Raw genomic sequence first — 26,078 nt, 5'->3', positions numbered from 1 at the left:
AACCGGTCCCCTGATAATCCTAGCCCTCTCCCCCCCAAAATAAGTGGGCGTCCCTTATTTTGATTTCTGAAAGGTGGCAACCCTAGTGGGGCCCCCAGAAAAGTTTAGTAAGGGTGGCCACACCAGGCCACTAAAAGGAGGAAGCAGCTTCAAAAAAAGGTAATTTTATGTGTATATATATTTATTTTTATATGTAGCTATTTATTTTGGGGGTTTTGTATTTACATAACCATATGTCTCTCTATGTAATGAACACGATTGTCTCGTCATTGTTCAGGGCTACTTTGGGTGCCACTGATTTCGTCAGGTTTTTATGTTCATGGAACAGCAAGAAGTCTCTCACTGAGAAGGTCCTGGGTTCGAATCCCAGAGTTTGCATGTTCTCTCTGTTTGGGTTTTCTCCAGGTAGCCCAGCCACAGTCTAAAAACACAACTGTTAGGTTAATTGGTCTCTCAAAACTGAACTACTTTGCCTTTCTTGTCGCTCTGCGATGGACCAATTATCGTCCACCTGTGGCTCCTTCCTTGTCTCAGATGACTGGATCTATTCCGTTACAGTGCATTGTTAGGGACAAAAGTAAGACTGTTGCGCACTTGTCAATTTGTCTAGGGTGTACGACTGTTAGTTGCCCTGACAACCGACTATTATGCAGGTTAGGGTTAATGATTTAACTCTTAAGTCACAACTGAAGGCAATTGTTTGTACTGGATTTTAAGGGGTCTAACCCGCCACAAAACCCGTTGTTTGTCTCTTACATGAATAAATCCTAACAAAACACCCTGAAGTGTGTGGCTGTAGCGCAGCTGAACTGACCAAACCCAGGCGTGTTTGAAGCCTCCCGTCTTTCTGTAGCTACAAGTTGGAATGATGAACTCAGAACTCTGCTGAGTTGCTCCGGGCTGAGAGGCCTCCTACCATAAATAGCCAGAGTTAGAGTAGAGAGGGAAGACTGGCTCTCAGCAGAAATGCACCTCGGCGTTCCTCAGAGCGAACCATTCCCCTTCCCCTCGTCATCCATCTCATTTTCAATCCTTCAAGCCCACAAACGAGCCCTCCTGCTGTAATATATATATACACACACAAAGATCTGATCTGGGAAGAGCTTATGATCTTTTAAGCTCTATAATAGAGCTTTACAAAAGTAATTTTATGACTTCCACTTTTTCAAATTACGTTACAACCACAAACTTTTATGTAATACACCAACATAAATGGATGAATGACGGAGAAGTGTGAAGAAAAAACCTGTCGATGCTTTTAACAAATCAAAATCTGAAAAGTGTGGAGCAGATTTGTAGTCAGCGGGGTTTTTTTTCTTTCTTTATATAAAGTTCACCCGGTCAGTACCTGATTTGAACTCTTTGGTTGACGTACAGAACAAACAAGGCTCGTCACCCAAAATGCGCTATTCCCATATCGGAAAAACTGGTGGTGGCAGTATCATGCTGTGGGGATTCTTCTCTTCAATGAAGATAGAAACAGGAGAATCCTGCAAGGAAAGCTATTAAAAGCTTTAAAATAGCTACATTGGAATGGTTTAGATGAAAGCATATGCCATTTGAACAGCCTAGTCAAAGCCCAAACTTTAGGTTTTTATGACTATATATATATATTTCAAATTTTATTTATTTATTTTTTACTGTATTCCTTATTTTTGTGTATAAAAAATAGTTATTTGTTTTCTGCACTCTAAAAGTCTTTGAGGTTTAGTAAGTGTCACTATATTTATCATTTAAATGACCTTAATAAAATATCTAAATATAAGTCATTTAAGTCGTGTGTACCAAAATACATATAAAATTATAACTGATGTTATTGTGTTAAATGAAGGTATTCTGTTTACATTTATTTAACAGAAAAAAATTCAGTAACTAGTTAACAAAATACATTTCGTACATGTACTTAATATTTTGTGTGAAACTGATTCAAACTACTTGAGAATCAGGCATCTGTACTTCTCAGTACCACAGACCTCAATTAAATATTCAAATAAATTATATTAATGCGATTTTACAAGAACGCACTGCATCATGGGATATCGTGAGACTACGGATGGWCGTCAGCATTTTGCTAAATCTTGTATATCTGCAACAACATTGTACGTTCCCATTTCATTAAAATAAATCAGTCAATTAACCTTTGGAAAATCTGTAAAATCTGCGGCAGGAGGCTAAATGTTAATATTCACACATCTCTGTATCCGATCAGTTTCGCGAGGAAGGACGTATCCTTTTCCTTCCACCTTGCTTCCTTTTCTCGCCCTGTCTCACTGAATCCCAATAAAGCGCTTTGTGATTTACTAAAAGATCCTCCCGGGTGATAAAAGCTTGGCACGTTCGCTCGGACTTGACGCTGTGCAGCGGGAGAACGTCTTCCCGACTCCGTCCGAATCATTTTGGGTGTCGGATGACGCGGAGTCGGTGTGAATATCTGACTGTAGACTGTTATTTTTACTGTGAGGGATTCCTGTTTCGTTTGAGCGCGGTTAGCCTAGGCCGCTCTATTCCCCCATAATGCCCAAATAAAGTGTCCAAATTCCATGTGTGTGCTTCTTCTCTCTGTGAGATGTTTACAAGACCCTCGCTTGGACTGTGTGTGTGTGTGTGTGTGCGTGTGTGTGTGTGCGTGTGTGTGTGTGAGTGCGTGTGTGTGTGTGAGTGTGAGTGAATGTGAAGCAGCAGAAATGAGCCTGACTGCAAGAGTTTATCACATATAGCTTTTATGTTATTTTCTGTACTGTAATGTGTAATAACTTACAAGCAGCGGAATAAATGAACGGCGGCAGTAGCTCCATCCAAGAGAGACGGGCAGCTGAGCACAGAAGCAGGCGGCCAGGAGTAATAATAATGGTGGCAATAAAAGCTGTTGGCGGTTCAGTCCAGAAAAGAGAAGAAAACACAGAGATTCACCAGAAAACACGCAGAAAGGCCCCCGGACCCCAGAGCCAGTCAATAATGTTAACAACTGAACTACAAATGAGGGACTAATGGGAGAACTTTCTATGAAATGTGAACACACACACACGTACACACACAAAGAAAGAAAGTCCTCAAAGTCAATGCTAGCAATGATGCTAACAGTGATTCTGATCTGAACAACAAACTCATCATGGTTCAGTAAATCGAAGCTCTCTGCTCAACACAGAAGCACATGACCAGGCGTACTTTCTACAGGAAGCTTCAGTAAACCTTCTGCTTTTTTTTTTTTCTTTCCTGACCTCTTACTGCATCAGGCTGTGCCGGGCTGTACATTTAACACAAAGGTGTAAACACAAACACATTCCAAATTTAGGATTCGCTCCTCCACGGTGGTGAGAACAATGGCTCACTTGTCCGTTGCCGACCAGGGTGGGCGGAGTGCGGCTAGCAGATTGTGTCGGACACATTTATTTACTTCCTCATCAAGCCACCAGTCATTTACTGGGCTTCAGTTTATTATTCACCTGATTCTTATAGCTTGAATTTCATATGGTTTTCCTGAACATTAAAGCTTCCAGCCACTATTCGCTTTAGTGGATGAGACTAAATGGTCAGAGTTCAGTGTTGTGCATCTTTCTTTGTATCACATCAGCTCTAAAACATGTTACATTTAAAGATAATTAGTCTAATAATAATTGGACTTTGTGTTTAATCACAGTGAGAAAACTCAAACTTCAGAGATTTAATGAGAAATCGCAGCTTCTAGCAAAATACAGTTCTGAACTTTTATCATCTGGTAACTGAGACGTTTTTCTGTTTTAGTTCTCTAAACACTCAAAGTGTGGCGAGTGGGCCATTAGAGGACCTCTGAGTGATTTTGTGCGGTCTCTACGTTTTTTTTTTTTTTTAAGATTCTTGATCGGTCAGTCAGTTCACACCTAACCTGCAACATACAAAATACAGAATAAAGGCGAGTAAATTTATGCCCAAAAACTCTGAAATTTTGAGATTAATCTCAGAAATTTTCTCTAAAAAAACTCAATCTCAAAATTTCTAGGATTTTTGGAAACTCAGAAATGTCCACGATATTTTCTGGAAAGTTTCGGGGAAATTAATCTTTTTTTTTTTTTTTTTTTTTTCTAAAAATGTTTTGACTTTTCAAACTCAAAAAAATGTCCATGTTTTTCTAGAATTGTTTTTTAATTAATACCAAAATATATCTTTTTTTAATTCACTTCTACAAAAAGTTTTTTTTTTGTAAAAATTCACTCTGTAGATTATTTTCTATCTACGATTGGCCCGAATACATCATCGTAGAAAACAAATGGGTGTCTCAGTTTTTCTTCTTTTCATTTTTTAAAAGCTGTTTATTTTCACATAGAATCCAACCCAACTATTCGCAAAAAAAAAACTAATTTCAAATGTTGTTTGAGAAAATTTGAGAATCATCTCGTAAATGTTTGCGGAAAGTGTGTTCCAGCATCTTGTTTTCATTCTACCGTCACCTTACGTTTTCACTCTACTCCAGTGTTTCCACTTTCGTCACAAAGTGGAAACATTTCCACTGTTCTGGTCAGTGCGAGTCGATCAGGCAGAACTTTGCTCTGCACCATTTTCAGCCGTGTGTGTACAAATGAATAAAACCGTCTGCCTCGCTGCAGCATAACACATTATATCCAGTCATTCATAATATATGCACCTGCAGTACAGAAGTGACTCCCTTTCCTTCCCTCCTTCATCCATCCAGGAGGTTTTCAGTCTGCTTCTCTCCAGCTCTGACAATAAGCCCAACATGGCCGTGACACACAGGCTTGATCCAAAGAAAGGTCAGTGGATGAGTCACGCTGTCCGTGGAGCAGCGTCCCCGGCTCCCCTGGATCCCCGCTGCATTCCTCAGCCCGTCCTGGTCCGTGGAGGGGACGGGTGGGGGGGGGGACGCAGTGGGATAAAAGAGGAGAAATACCTCATTGTTCCCAGGGTGACGTCAGGCATTCTGCAGTGGCTTTCATACACATGTCAGACACGCTGCCACCGGCCCCACAGCGCCGGACACACACCGCTGTGTGTCTSTGGATTCAGCTGAGAGTTCGTCTACAAAACAATATCTATCTTCAAAATRCCTAGAAACTCGTTGATTTATCAGACTCTGAAGAGGCAAAAGTAGTTCTTTAAGGGCCAAATGGAGGACCGCATGGAAGAGGACTAGGGCAACTGAAAAAAGAATCTCACTTATTCTCACTCAGAATTCTGAGAAAAAAAGTCTGAAAAAGGAGGGAGGAAAAGGCACCGATGGAAGAGTTCTAAGTCCAAAATCACTGTTGATTCATAGAAAAAAAGAAAAGAAAAAATAAAAACCTTCAAATTTGCCTGAAAATATCCTGATGATCTCCTGTCAGGTATATATTTCATACAAAAAAGTTCCAAAAGGGTAGAAAATAAAAAGATTAACAATAACAACAACAAAAAATACTGTGCAGTTATTAGACTAGAAATATCGTAATCATCATCATAGATCAGGGGTGGGTAACTCCAGGCCTGGAGGTCCGGTCTCCTGCAACTTTTAGGTGCGTCTCAGCTTCAACACACCTGAGTCTAATAATGAGGTCGTTAGCAGGACTCTGGAGAACCTGCCTGCACTGAGGAGGTGATTCAGCTGTTGGATTCAGTATGTTGGACCAGGGAGACGTCTAAGAGCTGCAGGACACCGGCCCACCCTGTCATAGATGCACAATTGATGAGTTAAAGAAAATGGACGTAATGTGTCTTTAACAGACTATACAATACAGTATATGAGCGCAGAAAAACAGATGTTCAATAACAGCGAAAATGTTATTGAAAAATGAGTTTAAAAAAAAAAAAAACAGCAGTGCAAAAAAAAAAAATAAAAAAAATTTGCAAATAAATTTTAAAGACATCTGCGCTGATTTATTGACCGGCCGATTTACCGGTATCGCTGCGCCCCGAGTTATTAGATTTACGGGGAAATTACTTTTCAAACTGGTTCCGATGGCTTTTTTCCCCTCTGGTCAATAAAATGGTTCTAAACGAGATGTCCACGTTTCTATTTCATAAACCATGACATCTAATATTTCTAAAATAACACAGAGTAAGTGCTTCTGAGCTCTGAGTGATAACAGAACATTCCATCCGAACACCCGAGCAGAACTCACCCCTGCCTGGGCTGGAGGTGGAAAATGTGACACTGATTCAAAAAAAAGAAGAAGGAAAAAAAAAAAAAACAATATCAGAGCGATGACATCACTCCCCGTTTGACGGAGAGGTTCCGTCCGGATTGGACAGCAGCTGCAGCCAATCAGAGAGCACACACATGGGAAGCGTTTAAAAAGATTCCGAAAAGAGTTGGAAGGTTGTCAGAAAGCCTCAGCAGCTGGTCGGTACCGCGGCTAATTAACATACAGGCTGTTTATTCCAACACACAACTCCTCCGGGTTTCCTGAGGACTTCCGTGCTTGCGTGTCCCTGCACTCGGACAGATCACCGCAACCTGTTTCCTCCATTTTTTCCCCCCCTTCTTCTTCTCCTTTTTCTTCCCTCGGCTCCATCTGCGGACAGACAAACTGCATAATGACAACACATTTCAGGAGCGGCCCGGCTTTTGGACTTTCTGCTGAGGTCAAGAGTAAGGTATGTGTTCACAGGATGGCGCGTGGACTGGACTAGCCCCCGGTGGGAACAGATGGGTCAATATTTGAGCTTGTAGGGAGCAGAATGCTTGCACACTGTGGGCTCGTGCTCATATGGTTTCTGTTATGATGTATTAAAGCCTTTGGCAAAGAAGAAAAATGAGACTTTGCAATGTAAAGTGTAAGGGTTGGCTTATTTAAGAATTAAAAAGTGATGGATGATGCTTTATAGAGAAGACTGGGCTTCTCTGTACAATTTATGTAAAAACAAATGTTCTTATTTTTATTGTTTAATATGACCATGTCACATGTTGGTGTAAACAAAAGTTTTGAATGAAAGTTGGAAGAAAAAATGTTTGCCTCTACCGGTTCTCTCAAAGGTCAGTTGGCAACAAGCAATTGGAATCAACCATCCATATAGATGCATCTTTAAACACAAAACAGGCAACCTATAATAATAATGACAATATATTTGGAATAATGCAGCCCTTTACCGAGTCAATATACTTTGATAAAATATTGTATTTTCTCCTAAAAGGAAAAGAGATCTACTCTTTGGTTTAGACTGCTCTGTAACAGAAATGCAATGTTTCATTTGTTCAGTTCTGACTTTAGGATAAAAAAATTGTATATAATCCTCACAAACTGTAAAAGCCATTTCTTGTAATCTTTTTCTGCAAGTAACAGAAAAGATGAAGAAAAAAAAGTTTTTATATTTTGCACAAACTACACATTGTTGAAGAGCATTTCACATCTTGACTTGATGCTGTTGCTCTCTCCACCCTGCTAAACTTCTCTGAATCTCTCGGATGAACTCTTACTTTTGCTCTCCTAAAGGCTTCTGGTGTTTACTTGTAGTCATGGTGATGCTGAAAAATGAACCCCTCTCTTTATGTTCCAACTTTTTACCACCCGAATGTTCACCAATCCGACCCCCATATGAATTGTGATGCTGCCACCATCTTTCACAGTAGGCATGGTGTTCTTTTGCTTAATGCTGTTTTTGTGCTTCTGTTTTCAYCAGACCATAATTCTCCCTCAAGCTTTTGAGGYATTTCTGGACATCTTATCTGGGAGGGAAGACTTTAGTCTCCAAAATGTGCTCCCTAGCCTCTACATATGGAGGATAAAGAAGGTTGTTGTCACATATAGAACACAGCTACTCTTAATTAGAGATGCCTGCGGCTTGTTGTGTTGCTGTCGGCGTCCCCGACCAGATTCCATCTTCTCTCCTGCAATCAGTTTCTTTTTCCTACTGATTATTTCTCCCTGTGCTTTGATATAGCTGTAATGATCTGGGGGTTGAGGCCAAGTTTTACAACTTGAAGTCTGAAATTTGACTGTAAAGTGGCTTCTATTCATTCTAGTAAGTTGAGTTAATCAGAACTTGAACTGAAGAAGAAAACGGTGGTTTAACTGGCTAAAGTGATGTTCCTGAGGCAACTTTGTACATATCCCACATGAATTACTGGGTCTGAACTCCTGAAGAATAGAGATGGCAGTTTGAGTATGGCAGCAATTTTTAATTTATTCATTTTTTTTTTTCCCCTGAATGGGACTCATTCAAAATGCTTCAGTTGAGTTAATTGCAGAGTCTGTAATTATTCACATTTTGATCAAAACCCACATTTTGACAATAAGCAACATTTTCAATTCTAAAATCATGTTGCTGATGTATGACAGGGGTGGGCAACTCCAGGCCTGGAGGTCCGGTCTCCTGCAACTTTTAGATGGTCTCTACTTCAACACACCTGAGTCTAATAATGAGGTCGTTAGCAGGACTCTGGAGAACCTGCCTGCACTGAGGAGGAGATTCAGCTGTTGGATTCAAGTGTGTTGGACCAGGGAGACGTCCAAGAGTTGCAGGATGCTGGCCCTTCCAGGACCAGGATTGCCCACCCCTGACATGAGCTCAATAGCAAATATCTTTTTTTTAAATCTGATATTCAACCATTGGTGCAGAGCGCCAATAGCTATGCATTTTTTAAAGCCTTTCAGGAACCCCTGATCATTCATGCAACTTCTCTGAGAAAGTACTTCTTTAGAAATTGAACTGTATGTGCTGAAATTAACAGGCTAAAGTCTTGGGCCCCAATCATTAGATATTTTGCATGCTGCAGTGCTTGGCCAGTTGGTCATTTGGCACAGCTCTTATCTTTGGTGGAGAAAGTTGTGGTCTTGGAAATTCTGATCAGGTGTTTTGAGTCTTGTTGGTCCAGGTCACTTTGCTCCTTTGTCATTTCATAGACAGCTTTTGTCTGTCACCATTTCCCTTTTTGTGTTGCTAATCAAGTCATTTCATACCCATTTGTGAAAATCATTGCATATCTGCCTTAAGTATTTTTCTGATTTGTGGCTATAAATGCTCTTGAAGATGTGTAATGCCACTCTAGTTGGAATAAACTGACTACTTTTGTAGAGAGGAAAGACTGGTGCAAAACTACCAAACTTTAATGCTGCTGTGATTTCTAAAAGGAAGATGAATCTATTGAAGGGTTATTATTTTTAAATGAATGGTGTTTGCTTTTTCTTTGAATAGTTCTATAAAGTTACTTTCCCTTTTCTTTTTTTTGTCAGCAATGCTAACATTTTACATGAATGTAACAATTTAGTGGCTTGTCTTTGAGACAAAGTAAAAATTCTCAAAGGAAAATGGATCTCTGCTTGTAATGTGCTGTGATATTGACCTGCATTAAGGATTGAAGAGAAGCTGTTCCAACATGCAGATCATCACCATTGTTCTGGAGGGATGTATCCTGCCCTCCCAATAGCTCCATCACTCAACGCTGGTTTAATTTCTCTCTGCTGTCGCATGTTAAGCTCAGATTCCTTTCAGTACATCCATTCAGCAAAAAACCAGCTGTTATTCTACAGGATGGGACACAGCTGTAAAACGAGTTGCAATTGAGAATTAAAATGGAATCGGCAATTTAGTTTAGAGGTTAATGGACTCTGAGTGATGCTTGCATTCCTGTGGGATGACGTCAAGATTAGAGATGCAACTGAAAAGAGTGACAGGTACATCAGAACCATCTGATGGCCTTTTAAGGAGTGGCCAGGCTCTAGCTGGGAATTTGAGAAACTGTCCCCCTCTAAACAGTTTACATCGGAGTCAAGGATGACAAAACAGTGTTCTGACAGAACACAGGAGGTAAGAAAAGCCTGGCCTGCAGAGGGTCATCTTAGCGGAGCACAAGCAAATCTGGAAAATGGTGTCGGTGGATGTACAGTGCCTTCCAAAAGTATTAACATCCATTCAACAAAACATAAATTTCAGTGTGTATCATTAGGATGTATTGTAATGAATCAGAACAAAGTAGTGCATGATTGTATAGTGGCAGTAATGTACATGGGTTTCAGACTGTTTTTATGGATGGAAAATATAAAAAACTTTGACATTTGTATTCAGAAATCCCTGAGTCAGTCATTTATAAGGTAATTTTATTTGTATAGCATATTTTCAGCAACGAGGCAGTTCAGTGCTTTACATGAGTGACAGGAAATACAACCACATTCTCAGTAACATCTCTACAAGCTTCGCATTGAATTCGTTTTTGCAAAAACTTTAGCAAGAGCATCTTTTACTTTTAAGTCCATACAATTGAATTTATGCTTTGACTTTGCCTGGATCTATCCTGCATACTAATGTTGAAGTTTAGGCCAGTGGTGTCCAAAGAGCCAATTGTGGCCCTAGGAATAATTTTATGTGGCCCCCCTTGGCTGCAGTTCGAGATTGGTAGAATTTTGGCTCTAATAACAAATTTGTCTTGAATGAAAAATGTTGTGTATAAAACTGTATTTTTCTTTCATTGGTTATGTTTTTGATTCCATTTTAATAAACCAAGTAAGGGTCCTAAACATCCAGTGACTTTGTTTTTTACTGAAATGCAAACTTGGAACTCAGTGGAAAATATTGCAAGGATATTTCAGAGAAAGTTCATATCTTTGTTGCTGGCAATAGATGAATAACTTGTAGATCAACAAAATATTCAATCTGGAACTCTTCATTGGATCTACAATTTATTTTCTACTTTAAAATATCCTCTGCTTATTTTATTGCTTAGCAAGTAAATGGAAAATAGACTATAAACTTTTGTATTTCTTTTTAATTGGGGAGAAAAAACAGCTTTGGCCTCTGAGGACTTAACTTGGCAGGTTTGGCTGGTTTAGGTGGACTGCCACGTCTTGGAAGGTTTGCAGGTGCACTATAATCTTTCTATTTTTGGCTTGGTTATTTGTGGAAAATTTTTTTTAAGTCAAAATTTCCTTCTAGTATTGCTGTATTGGTTTGTCTCCTTCCAATAAAATGGTTTCCGTGTCTGCAGTGATCACTACACAGCAGATAAACTGACTAAACATTGTGACAGACTTGCTGTCTGAATGTCGTCCAAGAGTCTGACTTGTTTTGGTGTTGGCTGATGGATGGAGAGAGAGGGATCTGAGAGATTCTAATAAACTGTCAATTCCTTTTTTAGAGTAATATCCTGTAGCAAATGCCACACTGGATCCAGAATGTGGGGGGAAAAATCTCCACTGCTGAATCACTTTTTGCTCTGGGCTCAATGATGTTTACCTTACTTGGTGTGGCATAGCAATGTGTTATGATGGGATGTTTCAGAGTGGCCTCATCCTGTCATTCTGGAGTGGTTAATCTTGTTCAGTTTTACTGTTATCTGTAAGTTATAAATAAGATGGTCATCTATAATGTAACACGGATCCTATATGACCATTAAAGCCCGAGTACAAGTGAAAAAATTGGTGAATTTAGACTTTAAGCTAGGAGCCCGGCTGGGTGATGTGGACCATTTTTATCGTGAAATTTTGTGGCAATAGTTTAATAAAGATTATGATTTAAGGTATATATTTTTTGGTAATTGTATGGCTGTGACTGCAAAGAAATGTTGGGGGGGAAAACCATTCTGATTTGAAAGAGGCTTCTTAATTTTTACTTGCTTCAAAAAGTGATTTACATCCTTGAATTGCACACAGTAACTTTTAATCATGTTTTTACATTTACAAATGTTTGGCACAGTGAAGAAAATTAAAAATATAACATTTCTGATCATACCATCTTGTTTTTTACCATCAATAACTGAAATTATGACCACGATAAATCAAAATTCTAAAATTGTTCACAATGATAAATCCAGCATATAGATGAATAAGGAGACCTTTATTTAAATGTGCAGATTTCTTAAACTATTTTAACTGTTCATTACTTTGCAAAAGTATTCATACTGCTTAAAAGATTTCACATTTTGTCACAAACCTTGACATATTTTCTTGTGATGGACTAAACCAAATAAGTACATAACCGGAAGAGAGAACCACCTCCTACAGCAGCTTTTTGAATATAAAGATTATAATTAAGTCTTAAACTATTTTCCAGTTTTGATGTAAACCAGACATTGTTTGGGTTAATGCAGCATGTCTTTGGTATGTTGGTGCTTAAGAACGTTACCCAACAGACTATCTGCTTGATTAAAATATTTACCCATCACAGGTAACGGTTTTATCTGACCAAACCTTCAACAAGAAGTCATTGAACATCTCTGACAGGAATGGAGGGAAGGTGTTTATTTCATGTTAACCATTTTTTGTTGAACAGGTTATGAGCCATTTATACATTCAGTAGAAAACTCTTTTGGAGTCTTGATTTCACATAAAACCAAATTTGGACCAGGAGGCTGAAGCCAACAGCTAGTCAGAGAGGCCAAACCAGAGCAGACTGCTGCCATCTTAAAACAACTTTATGCTCACAAACATTTTCAAGATGAATGCATATGCTGTTTTACAAATCTGTGAATCATTCGTAGTTATGTTAGACTGTTTGCAAAGAAGCTGATTGTATACATAGGTAATGGAGATTGGAGGCGGTGTGCCACCAATGATCTTTGAGTGGAACATATGAAAAGGGCAACGGCTTGATTGAAAAGGTAAAACGGATTTTAAGCTTCTTTCAGTAAATTTTCATATTGCCTTACTTTTCTGTCAGACAGTTACTCTGAATGAAAACACTTTATACGTTCCCCTCAGTTTCTGTGTTTCACACAGAAAAATCACCTAATTTGCGACTTACAGTGCAACTTGGGTAATTTTATTTATTTTTCTCGTCTGGTCTGAGAGCGAAATTGCAATTGTACCTTTCGATTTGCAATCCTCCAATATTTCCTAATGCTCAAACTTCAGGGGAGGGAGCGGCCTGCACGCCGGAGGACGTTCCAACTGTATTTACAGAGTTCTGCTATGAAAAGATGCAACAATCCTTTAATTAAAAGACAGAGTTAAACCGTCTCCTGGAAGCAGAACCTGCCCGGCGTGGCCTGCGCTTGTCAGATGTGGGCAGCCTGGCTGGTCGGTTCACTGTAAAAGGGCACATTCTGGAAAATCCACAGGGAGAAGGGGAGGAGGAGAAGGCATGTGAGAGGAAGAAATACGAGCGAAGCCAATAGGAGATGGTGTGGGGGGGGGTGAGACGGTCAGAAAGGAGGGGAGTGTTTAGCAGAGCTGTTTCTCCCAAGTTTGGTGTGATGGACTGGAAGCTCAGCTATCCCTGCTGCTTTGAAATACTTGTTTGTGTTGGCTGCATGGCCGGCACTGAGAAGACTTATCTGCAGAACATTCAGGAAACGTGTGCAGTTTACCGTGTGTGTGCCTGGGGGAGGGATCGGGGGGGGGAATACCAGAATTCAAAGTATTAGGGCCGCAGCAGCTTTTGTGCCAGGATGGAAATACATGGAGAGCAGAACCAGGCTGAGAGGTTCTGGATGCAGGAATGTCCACAGGCCTTTTTCATTTTCATTCAACTTCCTGTTCTGGTCATGCACCTCACCTCGCTTTTAAAGCACTTGTTGTTGCACTAAGACTTCCAGTTACGCTGGAAGTCTGTTTGTTAGCCGGAGGGGAATGAGCGAACGCAGTTATTTTAGGAACTGGAAACGGGAGTGGAGGGAGCCAACGAGGATTACAAGGGAAAAACTTGTATAATGAAAATTAATGTTATAAAATTGAAATTAAAATTATAAAATTGTTATAAAATTTAAAAAAAAATTTAAATTATAACTGAATTAATGGGTAGTGGGATAAATGAGGCTGAATTGCGATAGGAATTTTATATTTTCCCTCCACTTTGCATTTTTTGTGTGTAACACATAAAATCCTAATAAAATGCACTCAAGTCAGGGGGAGGGAGGTGCACCCCTAAACTTTTTAAAGCACAAAATCAAAAATTGTGGAAAATGCATCATTTGTTGGACTTTAAAACTTGCTGTATTTTGGGACACTGTAGCATAACGACAGCTTTTCCTCAGTCAGAACCTTTTTTGGAATCGCTGCAACACAACCATCACCATTTCTATTTCAACTCAAAAATACTTTATTGATCCAAATAAATGAAAAATGTTGTAACTCGTATCATCCAAATATGTTCAGTTGTTTTGGGTGGTGAAGCTGTAGCAGTCGGTGTTGCAGCAAGTCTTTGGATGCCTCTGACTGAAGGCAGTTGCAATGCGATAGTCTTGTGACCTTCTAGTGGCTCAATATCTGAACAAAAGAGCTGATATTCCACAAACATATCCAGGTTTACACCATGTGTTAGCAGACACTGCTAATCCTCCTCCTTTGCTGCTGCTGCTACTTTTAAAATCTGATTGGCTGTAAAGTTAGAGATGCTTTTATTTTGGAATACGATTCTTACCTGCTATGATCTATATAGGAAGATGGTTTAACATCCTGCTTCCATTTGGGGTCGTAGTTCAGATATTGGTTGAGCTTTTTAGATGCTAATCGGCTGCTCTCAGCTGTAAAAACAATACATTGTTGCCATGGTTGCGTGTCACAACAATTACATTTTGATAATATGAAGAGCAAAAATCCCTCCAGCTGCACGGCGTCCAAATCCAGATGGAATAAATGTGAACATGCAACAACAAATATTATAAACAAGTCACTAAAAAGGAAACGGGCTAATGTAACAGAGCTTCTCTGACATCAGCGGCACAATTCTGCAACAATGACTCGTTGGACAAACTTGGGTAGTTTTAAGTACAATATTTGATTTTGAAATTAATAGTGTTTTTGAATATAACTGGAATTAGGTTAAGTTTTAGATTTAACCATATTGATGTGATGGAGTGGCCCAGTCAAAGTCCAGACCTAAATTCAGTTGAGAATCTGAACAGATTTGAAAATTGTTTCATTTTGACCTCCATTTTCAATCGCCAATGAAATGAAAAACATAAAGGGCAGCAAATAGTTGATGAATGCTTGGGGGGGTTCTTAACTAAAGGTGAAAACTGTCAGTTCAAACAAAACATCCTGAATTTAAATGGTCGGTAAGTTTGAGTAATTTAATTAGGGGTAATTGAATTGCTCATTTTCATTCTTTTAGCACTGGTTTACTTAATTTTGTGAGATTGGCTGATATTTATATGTGAAACTGATCTTTCCTACCTCTGCAAATATCTTGACAATCTACTTTTGCTGTATTTATTCACTATATTTAGTGACTTTTAGACCAAAACAAATTTGACTAAATTCAGAATCTGCAGATCACAGATTTCAAATGTTGATCGGCCAGAAAATGTCCCTTCAGTCGGTCACATAGAATCCAAACCAACAAAATTAGTGGTGTGAAAAAATTTGAGAAATCTCTAATGGCAGAAAACGTGTGGTTTTTCACTACTAGTCTCCTCACAGGAGCAGCAGGAAATGGAAACATTTCTACTGCTTTGGTCAGTGAGAGTTGTAATCAAACCACCGTTGCTAACTTGGCAAACTTTACACTATACTTGGCGACTTTTCCAAAAAAATAAAAAACTGAATTAGCAGGTCAGACTTTTAAATATCGGTGATTAGCCATTAAACTGCAATCGGTGCACCTCTAAACTGTGTGCATTTCAACACAAAACCAATTTACGACATAAGTTGTCTCAATTAGACACTAATACACTCAAAACGGCCTAATCCCATCAATCTGAATGTTCTGAGCACTGATCAATGTAAATCTCAAGTCTTGTACTGATTTACTGCTTTCTTTCCATCAGTTGGCTGGGAAGTACGACCCACACAAGGAGGAGGAGCTGAGGCTGTGGATCGAGGATGTGACCGGCAAACGAATCGGAGAGAACTTCATGGAGAGTCTGAAGGACGGAGTGTTGTTGTGCGAGTGAGGCGCCGCCGGCTTTGGAGGCACAAAACTTTCCTATCGTACTGGGAAATATCCTCCTAACTCAAGTTTTTTGTTTTCTCTGCATTTGTAGACTCATTAACGTTCTACAGCCAGGTTCAGTGAGGAAGATCAACCAATCCAGTCAGAACTGGCACCAGGTACGGCAGCAGCAACACAACACACTTCTGTTCCCCCGTTTTACTTTTCCTTTCACTCGGCTAACTCCACGTTCCATCCTGGCCGCGTCCCCAGCTGGAAAACATCGGGAATTTCGTCCGCGCCATCACGGAGTACGGCCTGAAGCCGCACGACATCTTCGAGGCCAACGATCTGTTTGAGAACGTCAACCACACGCAGGTTCAGAGCTCCCTCATCGCCCTGGCCGGAATGGTGAGACGCTGCAGTAGATCTTAATGTCAGTAAATTAGAATGTCATGAAAAATGGTTTATTTAATATGGGTGAAAAGGTTTAAAGTGTAAAATGGAGAGCAAACGACCACAATTCAGCTTGTTGTGGTCATGTTAGCCACGAATAATCACTAAATAAGCTGCATCCATGCATTTTAATGGAAAGTTAAGTGGAAGGAAAAAGTGTGGTAAGAAAGGTGCATAAGATTAGTTTTCCAGATGGTGGTCATTGAAGCCCTCCACGAGGAAGCAGAAGGTCATCACTGCTAAAAAAAAATGGATGTTTAGAAAGCTAAATTAATATTTTAATGGAAAGTTAATTGACCGGAAAATCCACAGTTGTGAGAGGAATATTGAAGTGAAGCTCCTCTTTATTGGGCTTATGAAATATTCTAATCTGTTGAGAAAGTCAATCTTAAGTTTTTAATTTTTTTAGCAATAAATGAACAGAAATAAAAGCTTGATGCATCACTATATATGTTATGGATCAATGCTTTTAATGGAAAGTTGAACTTTTTGAAATTTGTTTCTGATATTTTTTTTTTTTGGACACACTTGTAGGTCTGCATGTTGACTCTGACTGGTAAACCAAAGACATTTAAAAGTTTTGTTTTTTTTTTTCTCGTCAGGCCAAATCTAAAGGTTTCCATTCAAAGTACGATCTGGGCGTAAAGTACGCTGAGAAGCAGCAGAGGTACTTTGCTCCCGAGAAGCTCAGGGAAGGACGGAACATCATCGGCCTGCAGGTCAGGAAGGACGAAGCGATTCTACCAACGTCCTGTACGCGTTTCGGTTTTAACTCGCAGCCAACACCAACGTGTTTCTGCCTTTTCAGATGGGAACCAACAAGCTCGCTAGCCAGAAGGGCATGACCTCCTACGGTACACGTCGCCATCTTTACGATGCCAAGATCGCCATGGATACCCCAGTGGACCAGTCCACCATCAGCCTACAAATGGGCACCAACAAGGGGGCCAGTCAGGTGAGGGAAAAAACCCAACTAATTTTACTATTTGTTGATTTTCATTTGTTTTAAAAATAAACAACCTCATTTTAAGTCAATTTATTCTCAAGATTAAGACAATTTTCACTTTCTGCAGATTTTTTAACTTTTTTTTTTCCCCAGTAATATAAATGCATTAAAAATGCTAATAAGTTAGGGCTGCAACTAGTTATTTTAGTAATCAATTATCCCATCACTCTCTGACGATTAATAAATTAATTGTATTATAAATTGGCACATGTTGCAGACTTTTCATTTAATCACTTAAGCTTATATTAAATAATGGATATGCATTAAAAATGCTAATTAGCATTTTTAACACCAACATGCATCTTTATTTGTAGATGCATCTGCAACTAAAAAAAGTCTAATTTTGCTTACTTAATCTGATTAAATGTTTCAGCCGTAGCTTTAAACGTCACAACTTAAAGGCTTCTTTACAAACCCCTTCATTTAACTCCGTCTTGCTGCCCCCCCCCCCCCCCCCCCCCTTCTCCCCTCCAGGCCGGCATGATGGCACCAGGAACCAGGCGGCACATCTTCGACAAGAAGCTGCAGCTGGAGAAATGCGACACCTCCACCATCTCCCTGCAGATGGGCACCAACAAGGTGGCCTCCCAGCAGGGCATGACCACCTACGGCCTGCCGCGCCAGGTCTACGACACCAAATACTGCGCCAACCCCGTGGACACCTACAACAACGGCAGCGAGGTCGAGTTCGACGGCTACAACCAGTACTCTGACTAAAGAAGCCACGCCCCTCTGCCCCCCACCAGCCCCTCCCCTTCTCTTTGCTTTAACGCCAGACAACCATCCACAGCTGTCTCTGCGACAAGCAAAGCCTCCAGACTCTGAATGACGTCGTGGCGTCATTAGTTCCTCGAATCGTTTTTTTTTTTTTTTTTTTTTTTTTTCCCCCAAACATGTTTTTACGCTGAAGGATTTTATATTTTTGCTTTTCAATGAGCATGAGATAAAATAAAATGTTTACACTGGCCTTGCGTCGCCAAAAAAGGTCATGCTGTGGCTGACTTCTGTTGCCGTGGTTATTTGTAGAAAATACCCACGCCGTACAAAGTAGATATATTGATCTTTGCTATTTATAGTTTTTTTTTTTTTTTTTTTTTTAATTCACAGATTTTAACTGTTGATACCCTTAACTTCTCGTTGTTGCCTTTCCAAACATGTTTGAACATTGATGGGAGTAGAATCATGAAGTTGGTGCTATTGAACTTTGACCCAGCCACATTAAAAGCTCTGCAGGCTGGAAGGAAAGTTTGGGAAGGAAACGTCGGAGCCACGGATTGATCCGTAAAACAGACGCCAATCCAGCAACATTGGCCATTAAACGGCGCTGACCTGTGCGGCTCGTTGGCGGCATTCGGGGTTCCGAGGAAGCATTCGGAATGCTTTTCAGTCACAACTGTTCACTGCTTTCAGAGGAACACGCGTATGTAATGTTGTGTAGTTAGAAGTGTGGAGAACATATTTTATCAGTAGTTTCTTGTATTGCACGCAAGTCCACTTAAGTCACCCTTTGTTCTTTTGTCAGCAGTTTTCTTTTGTAGTTAATTTAGGCGTTGGTGGTGTTTCTTCACTTGCACTTGAGGTTTTGTGCAGAAAATGGTGGTGGAATGTCACGAGTTACTAAATTTGTAATTTCTGAATAATTGTATCACTACAGTGGCGCCTCGGGTAAACGCAGTTAAAGAACCGCAACCATTAGCAATTTGGTAAAACCTGCAAATAACTGGGACTCCACAAGTTTATAACTAAGGGCGCAACGATTGCAATATTTTGGCCGATCATCGACTGTTAAGGAGCCTGACAATTTTTTTTTTTTCCCTCTAAATGTAGCGACTAAGTTGGCAACAGTAGGGTGACTACTGTTGAGCTCATGTGACATAGAGGGCAGATTTCTGTCGGCTCTCACTGCAGAGAAATGGGGAAAGAGGCTGATTCTTAGACCTTTGCAGATGTAAATAAGACCCAAATGCATCTGCCGAGTACCCAAAATTAAGTACATCGGTGAGTAAACTCCCCCCATCCCCACATCCAACTGCAACACATGGGGCCAAGCAGGAAGAGCGGGTAGTGGGAACAACGCACCACCATTCTCAAATCTGATTGGCTGAATATCAGCAACCAATAGGAAAATAAATTGGGCCAAGCTGCTTGCTAAAATCGGGCCTAAAGAAATATTTATCATTATCACTTTATTGTAGGGTTGCAGATGCCACTCATCATTGTGATATATTATCCAATCAGCTGTAACTAAGGACATTTGCAGTTCAGATTAATTGGCTGTATGACTAATGGAAGTACGCCATCTAGTGTCGCTTGCATGACTTATCAATCCACCACTTTTAAAATTGTTTTGTATTTACTGAATTCCAATTTAGAGAGTTTATTTTTTTGGATTGTGCATTAAACTGAATGTTTTCATCCGGTCGCCACAACAGCACTGATGTGGGTTTTGTTGTAAATAAACAGTTTCACCGTAAATTTCTGTTCCAGGATCGAGGCCAGGATCGCTGTGTGCCTTTCACTAAAAGAAAAACAAACTTTTGTGCAATAAAAACACTTGAAAATGGCGACTGTGATTTCATTGTTTTAATCACCGTCGGCACCTGAAGGTGTGGAATGCATCACAGTGGAGTGAAAACAGACAATTGTGAAACCACTGGGATAAAAAAGTTGGCAAGTTTTTTTTTTTTTTTTTTTTTTTCAGTGCATCACTGATACAGGTCCTACAGAAACAAAACTAAACACAAACTTTAGAACATCAAAATAAAGTAAATGGCAGATTATTTAAAAGGGGGGGAAAAAATATTTTAAGTGGGAAATGTCCAAGACAGTTTGGTCCATTAACAGGAAAAATGAAACATTTACCCAAAGCAAATGGAGGCTACATACAAACGTGAAATGTTTATATTTACATGCGACTGGGAAGTCGCTCTGTCCCGACCAGAGGAATGTGACTCAGTCAGCAGAAGTGGACCTAATAAGAATTTGACACGCTTCAGAGAAAAAAAACAACTAAACGTTTGGCTACGTGAGGCGAACCCAGAGTGAGTCTCTGAAGGAGGCGTGAGTTGTGTGGACGACTGGCTACTGATTGGCTGCTTCGCAGGCGTCAATCCAGTCGCTGTAAACATCCACGGGTTCAGAAAGATCTGCAGAAGAGTCGCTGAGGAAGAAGATCCTGTTTGTGCTGATTTTTCTCAGTGTTTTCTGGCACATTTTCCTTTCAAAACCTGACAACATGGTTGGTATTTTTCCTCTTTTGTGTTTTACAGGAGCTTAGCAGCACAGGAGCACCACAAGGCACTGTACTCGCCATTTCTTTTCACTCTGGACACTTTAGGATCAAAGTGTCTTTGAATTTCAATACTATTAAAGCAACAATATCAATTTACTATGACATATAATAAAATAAGGCATCTGAACAGTTGGTTGCGCTACAGCGATGAGGCTCTGGGTTGGAATCAGTGTCTGGAAACTGTCTCCATGGAGTCTCTGTTTTCCCCAGGAATGGATTATTACTACAGCCCACAAACCTCACTGTAAAGTTAACTGGTCACTCTGACATTTGTGTCCAGTGTGAGCGTCCGCTGCTGTTAAGACTCTGTCCAACCGGCTAATTATTACAAAGGCATGTAAAATGCAAGTTCATAAAAGTTGGAATCTCTGAGAAAATTACTGCGCTCCAAACTGTCCTTTGTGATATTGATATATTTGCAATAGAGCTTTTGTCTGAAATAAGGAAAAACTATTTGACAAACTGACATATGGTTTAAGTAGGCAGCTCCTCCAATATTTTATGAACTTTAGTCTTCTAGAACTGCGCTGCACTTTATTTTCTGCGCAGTACACCTGTGATTGCCACATTTTATTTTGTAACATATGTTACAAAACATATCTTTTTGCACCACCTTTCATTATTCAAAAAAGGATACATGTTATAGGAGTCTGAAACTCCTCCAAGCACACGCTGCACGATATGATTCCCGTGTTCCGAGTTCTCTCCCTGAAACACAAAATATTGTGAACATATTTCTTTACAATCGGCGTCATTTCAAAAGCAATGTCAGTTCCATCGGTATCCTCACATCTTGACGTCGCAGGACTTCTCGTGGTTACAGAACGGACATGTGAACTGGGTGTCCAGGTTGCCCGTCATCTTCTTTTTGGGTGGTGGCTTTCTCTTGGACTTCCTGCGTCCCATCGTATCCCTGCAGGAGAGACAAACAAACACCATGTTAGTGTTCTCATCCATAGCATTTTACTTGGAGTAATTAAATTGCTGTAAATATAAAGGCAGGCACACCATACTTTAAAGATTTGATTTAAAAATCACACTGAATCAGATTATCCCTATAAAATGTTTCTTTTCCTCTACTAAATGTAAAATTCAAACACCATCAATACTTTTGTAAATACATTCCTAAAACCTTTCATTTCAGAATTACTGGATATATTTTCTACTAAGTTTACTACACATTTCTTTACACCAACATAAAGCTAATACGGCTTTTTAAAAATTTGCAAACGCTTCATGTATTTACCAAAGTGAAGAACGATTGAGAAAGAAACAACGGCACAGAGATGCTGCAAAGATGTAGCTAGCAGCTGCTAGCATGTATATGCTAACAGGTAACTGACGTTTGCTTGTAGCGCTTATCAAGTGGACAAAAGCCAGGCTATAAACGCGCCGAACCTTTATCTCCATGCTTTACCATTTCACCATTTGACTAATATCGCTACCGTTATCTTACCAAATTGATGACAGCAGCGGAGGATGCTCAGGAGTTCGTTTACCAACCCGTTGCGTATCCAATATCTGTTAGGACGTCGTCCATTGGTCAGGGGAGGCATTACGCGGGCTCTGGTTGGTTCCAAACTGTCCAATAGTGGCGCTCCTTCTCTAACACCCGCCTCCTACCGGAATAGAATAGAATAGAATAGAATAGAATAGAATAGAATAGAATAGAATAGAATAGAATAGAATAGAATAAAATAGCATTTTGCACAGAAAATGGAAAGATTTTTATATCTTTTTTGAAAGAAAAAAGAGACGCTTTTGAAAAAAACAGGACATATTCATGTTATGGATATTTCTGTGTAGAAATACATAAAATAATACAAGAAATGTCTACATTTTATATGAAGCATTTCTCTATTTAATAATAGGTGAAGGATGCTTTTTAGTGTAAGCTACCTATGGTTTAAATTGCATTGTAGACTCTGAAAGAACGATGTTTTATATTCGGCAAAAAATAATAAAGATATCACAAAGAAAATATTGTGTGAAGTTAGTAATTTAAACAGAACCGGGTGCTATGCTGGTCAGAGGTTTACACACGTGCTACAGTAAATAAAACACCTGTGTAGGTGCTGTGACAATATATGTCGACAATGAACCAATTAAAAACAGTGTCACGACAAACTGTCGCCTAGCCAAGAATGTGATTGGTCCGTTTCCATGAAAGAGGCGGGGCTATTGATTCCAGAAATTTGACAGAGGAAGTGGCTGTCCCTATGAACTTTGGTTCTTACCCTCGTTGATAGACGGTGGTTGTCCTTCCTAAAAGCGCTCTGGACTAAGGTAGGCATCGTTTCTTTGGTCATGCTGAACTTATTCCCGCTGTAATTATGTAAAGTAAGTCGTGAATAAAGCTAGTGCAGCTGCGATGCTTATACTTGTGTAACTGTGCTAGCTGAGTGGCTAACAGCTCCGCAGCCTTACTTGCACGCTTACTTCAGGTTTTTGTTGTAGTTCTTTGCAGTTTAGATTGTTTCTACACCTTCTTCCTCTCCTCCTCCTCCTCCTCCTCAATATATTGTCTTTGCCATGCTTGCATATCATTTTACCACGAATAAAGAGTGGAGTGAAATGACTGTTCTGCCTCCTTCTTATCTCACCCTGAGGTGCTTATCTGGTCTGTTGCATGAGCGAAGTTGAAGCGTCAGTGACGCCCAAGTAATTTCTATCTTTGAGGCCATTAGTTTTGCTCAAACGTCTCCCGGTTTTTTTTCTGAACATTGAAGATTCTGTATGGGAAAAGGAAAATAAAACAATTTATTTTGCAACAGATTATAAAGTCTTGTTTTTACAAGTGGGAGCAGCTGATTTATCATTTTAAAAGCTGAAATAATACTTGAACTATGACCCCAATTTTGGGCTTTTCTAACACATGAAAATTGTTTTATGTAAATCAAGGCTTAATGAAAAGGCAAACCAATGAACTTGACATAAATTGTAAAACTGTTTAAGAAATAAAGGTATAAATGGATAATTACATAAAGACAAAATTGTACCAATGATGGAAACAAGCGCAGGCATTTCAAAATATGTCAAACACCATACAAATAAATAAATGAGTTGATGGCAGTTTACCTGAATTGTTAAGGACTCTTAACACAAATAATCAGTATTTTAGGAAGTTTAATAGTTTTGTACAAAAAGTTATCAAAAGTAACCAAACTCCACTATGGAGTTCTGTTTTGCGAATTGGTAAGATTAACAAAGTGGGACCTAAAAACAAATATTGGCGATAAAACTAGCAATTGTCGACAAGAGGATCCAAACAACCCGAATGTCAATCAACTCACCACTGAATCTGGTGAATCCATGTCAAGTTTTCATCGACCTTCGGGATGTAAAGGGCTAACCACACACGGCCAACACCTTTAGAACAGCGCCCCTGGTGGCTGGAGGAACGAACGGGTTACAGATCTGATGAAGTTGCTTAAATGTGCATCTTTCCTCAGGTTGTGAGAACCAAATTTTTCACTATCCGTCTCGTTTCCGTAGCGATGCCATGGCGACAGAGGGGGAGCCGACCGACGCGATCAAAGTGTTGCACCTGCTGCTGCTCGCCTTCACCTGGGGCATGCAGGTGTGGGTCTCCTTCATCGGAGGTAAGTGTAGCCCAACCCGGCAGAGGAAGTGAGGCGGCGGTAATGCCATCCGGTTTCCCCGTGTCCGCAGGTTTCGCTCTGGTGAAGCAGGTGTCGCTGCACACCTTCGGTTTAGTCCAGAGCAAGCTGTTTCCCATCTACTTCTACTGCCTGCTGGGAAGCAACTTCACCAGTCTGGCCGTGTACGCCGTGTACCACCCCAGAGAGCTGCTGGACTGGCATGAAGGCGTGCAGGTGAGCATCAATAACTCCCTCTTTGACGGTAAAAAAAAATTACTGTTGGTTTGGCGTCGTTTTCTCTTCCTCTTGGCGCCCAGATGCTGATGTTCTTCGTGGCGCTGATCACAGCAGGCCTGAACGCCCAGTGGTTCGGCCCAGCGGCCACCGAGGTCATGTTCCAGATGAGGGCGGTGGAGGAGGAGCACGGTCTGGGGAACCAGGTGGGGCTGGGCAGCCAGAGGGAGGACTACGCCAAGCTGAAGGAGCAGGACCCAAAGTACCGGGCCTACAGGAAGACGTTTGGGCGGTACCACGGCCTGTCCAGCCTCTGCAACCTCATCGGCTTCCTCTGCGTCACGGCCAACCTGGTCTACACCGCTCTCAAGCTGTCCACCATTTAAACGGCAGCATTTTTATAGGCGTGTCAGGTCCGCAGGCATTCATGCAGTATTCACAGTTTCCCACATTTTACTGAAAAACAAGTTTTATTTTGATTTTAGTGTGACGAACGAACATAAAAAAAGTACTAAAAAGGGAAATGGTATTTCAAATCTACAGGGGACATAATGCAAACATCAACTAATTATATAGTAATAAACGATGCAAAATCAAGCCAGACGCTCAGATGTTTAAGGATAAAATACAGTACATTTAATAAAATGAACCCAACTGTTGTAAATATTAAGCAAAAAGGGGGAAAAACTTCTTAAAACAGAAAAGTTCCACTAATGTATAAACTCAAGTGGTTTATTTGGGGTTGAACTTCTGAATTTCTAAACAAAATCTTCTCCCATAAGTTATTTATAATAAGCACAGTCCAAAACACTATATTATTGTCCAAGACTGGAGTAAGTTCATTTTTATAGTAAAGTCGACACCAAAACTTCTTATAAGCCCACAAATCACCTTGTATAAAATAAAATAAAAAAAGACGAATGTTTTGAAGTGGGTTTTCAAAAACTTGTTGAAGTTTAAATTCAGGAATATAAGTATTTTTAAACATCACCCTGAACACATCATCCCCACAGAAACATGGTGGTAGTAGCATCATGTGTTGGGGGTGTTTTCTATATATATATATATATATGGGTTTTCAAAAACTTGTTGAAGTTTAAATTCAGGAATATAAGTATTTTTAAACATCACCCTGAACACATCATCCCCACAGAAACATGGTGGTAGTAGCATCATGTGTTGGGGGTGTTTTCTATATATATNTTTTTTAACAAATTATTTCATAAGTGATCCAGAATGTATTTTTGCAATCAGACGGACGGAGATGCGCTGACGGCGTCATGTCGATTTAAGCAGAGATTATGGAACAAACATGCAGCTGTTGTCTACTTCTGACTTTTACTGAGGAAATGATTCATCCATTATTTTTTCTTGTAAAGGATCCATTGATATTTTTGCTTTAACTACATATACCTTGTCTACTGAACAATCTGTTAAAACACTGGAACAAATTAGAACATCTTTTTGCAGTTGCTCTGTTTCTCCAGCAGATGGAGATATTTACCCATAATTTCTCAATCCGTATCTACATTGAAGCTGCATTTCAGTTGTACTGTTGTATGTTATGTAAGAAGTTTTTCAGCTTGAATTAACACTGTGAATAATGAAATGAATAGAAGATTTATGGATCATTTCCCTCTGTATTTGCAGAATCTGTTAACGATGCTGTCCTTGTATTGGTTTTTTTATTTTTTGCTTTATTTTGCACACTGTTGTATAAATTCAGACTCAAGCAGACACGCTGGATTCACATTTGGTGTCTTTTAATGAAATTACT

General features: G+C 39.9%; 3 protein-coding genes across 3 annotated transcripts; 2 read left to right on the top strand and 1 right to left on the bottom strand.

Annotated features, from left to right (window-relative positions):
* Window positions 1-6,279: 6,279 nt before the first annotated feature.
* cnn1b (calponin 1, basic, smooth muscle, b) lies at window positions 6,280-19,737 on the top strand. The gene is made up of 7 exons (XM_008415343.2): window positions 6,280-6,564; window positions 15,608-15,729; window positions 15,824-15,890; window positions 15,985-16,122; window positions 16,770-16,886; window positions 16,976-17,122; window positions 17,648-19,737. Exons 1-7 carry the CDS (start codon window positions 6,505-6,507, stop codon window positions 17,888-17,890), a joined length of 894 nt encoding a protein of 297 aa, XP_008413565.1. The 5' UTR covers window positions 6,280-6,504; the 3' UTR covers window positions 17,891-19,737.
* elof1 (elongation factor 1) lies at window positions 18,250-22,027 on the bottom strand. Its single transcript, XM_008415342.2, has 4 exons — window positions 21,922-22,027; window positions 21,256-21,378; window positions 21,103-21,173; window positions 18,250-20,319 (listed from the first exon to the last, which is right to left on the bottom strand). Exons 2-4 carry the CDS (start codon window positions 21,369-21,371, stop codon window positions 20,255-20,257), a joined length of 252 nt encoding a protein of 83 aa, XP_008413564.1. The 5' UTR covers window positions 21,372-21,378; window positions 21,922-22,027; the 3' UTR covers window positions 18,250-20,254.
* A 616-nt stretch (window positions 22,028-22,643) lies between these two features.
* On the top strand, window positions 22,644-24,898 carry tmem205 (transmembrane protein 205). The gene is made up of 4 exons (XM_008415341.1): window positions 22,644-22,751; window positions 23,961-24,067; window positions 24,138-24,301; window positions 24,385-24,898. The coding sequence occupies exons 2-4, from the start codon at window positions 23,968-23,970 to the stop codon at window positions 24,685-24,687; spliced, it is 567 nt and encodes a 188-aa protein (XP_008413563.1). The 5' UTR covers window positions 22,644-22,751; window positions 23,961-23,967; the 3' UTR covers window positions 24,688-24,898.
* Window positions 24,899-26,078: the final 1,180 nt, after the last annotated feature.

The sequence above is a fragment of the Poecilia reticulata genome, linkage group LG8 (genome assembly GCF_000633615.1).
Source record: "Poecilia reticulata strain Guanapo linkage group LG8, Guppy_female_1.0+MT, whole genome shotgun sequence".
In the NCBI taxonomy this organism is placed as follows: domain Eukaryota; kingdom Metazoa; phylum Chordata; class Actinopteri; order Cyprinodontiformes; family Poeciliidae; genus Poecilia; species Poecilia reticulata.
This window is presented reverse-complemented; position numbering and strand designations above follow the sequence as displayed.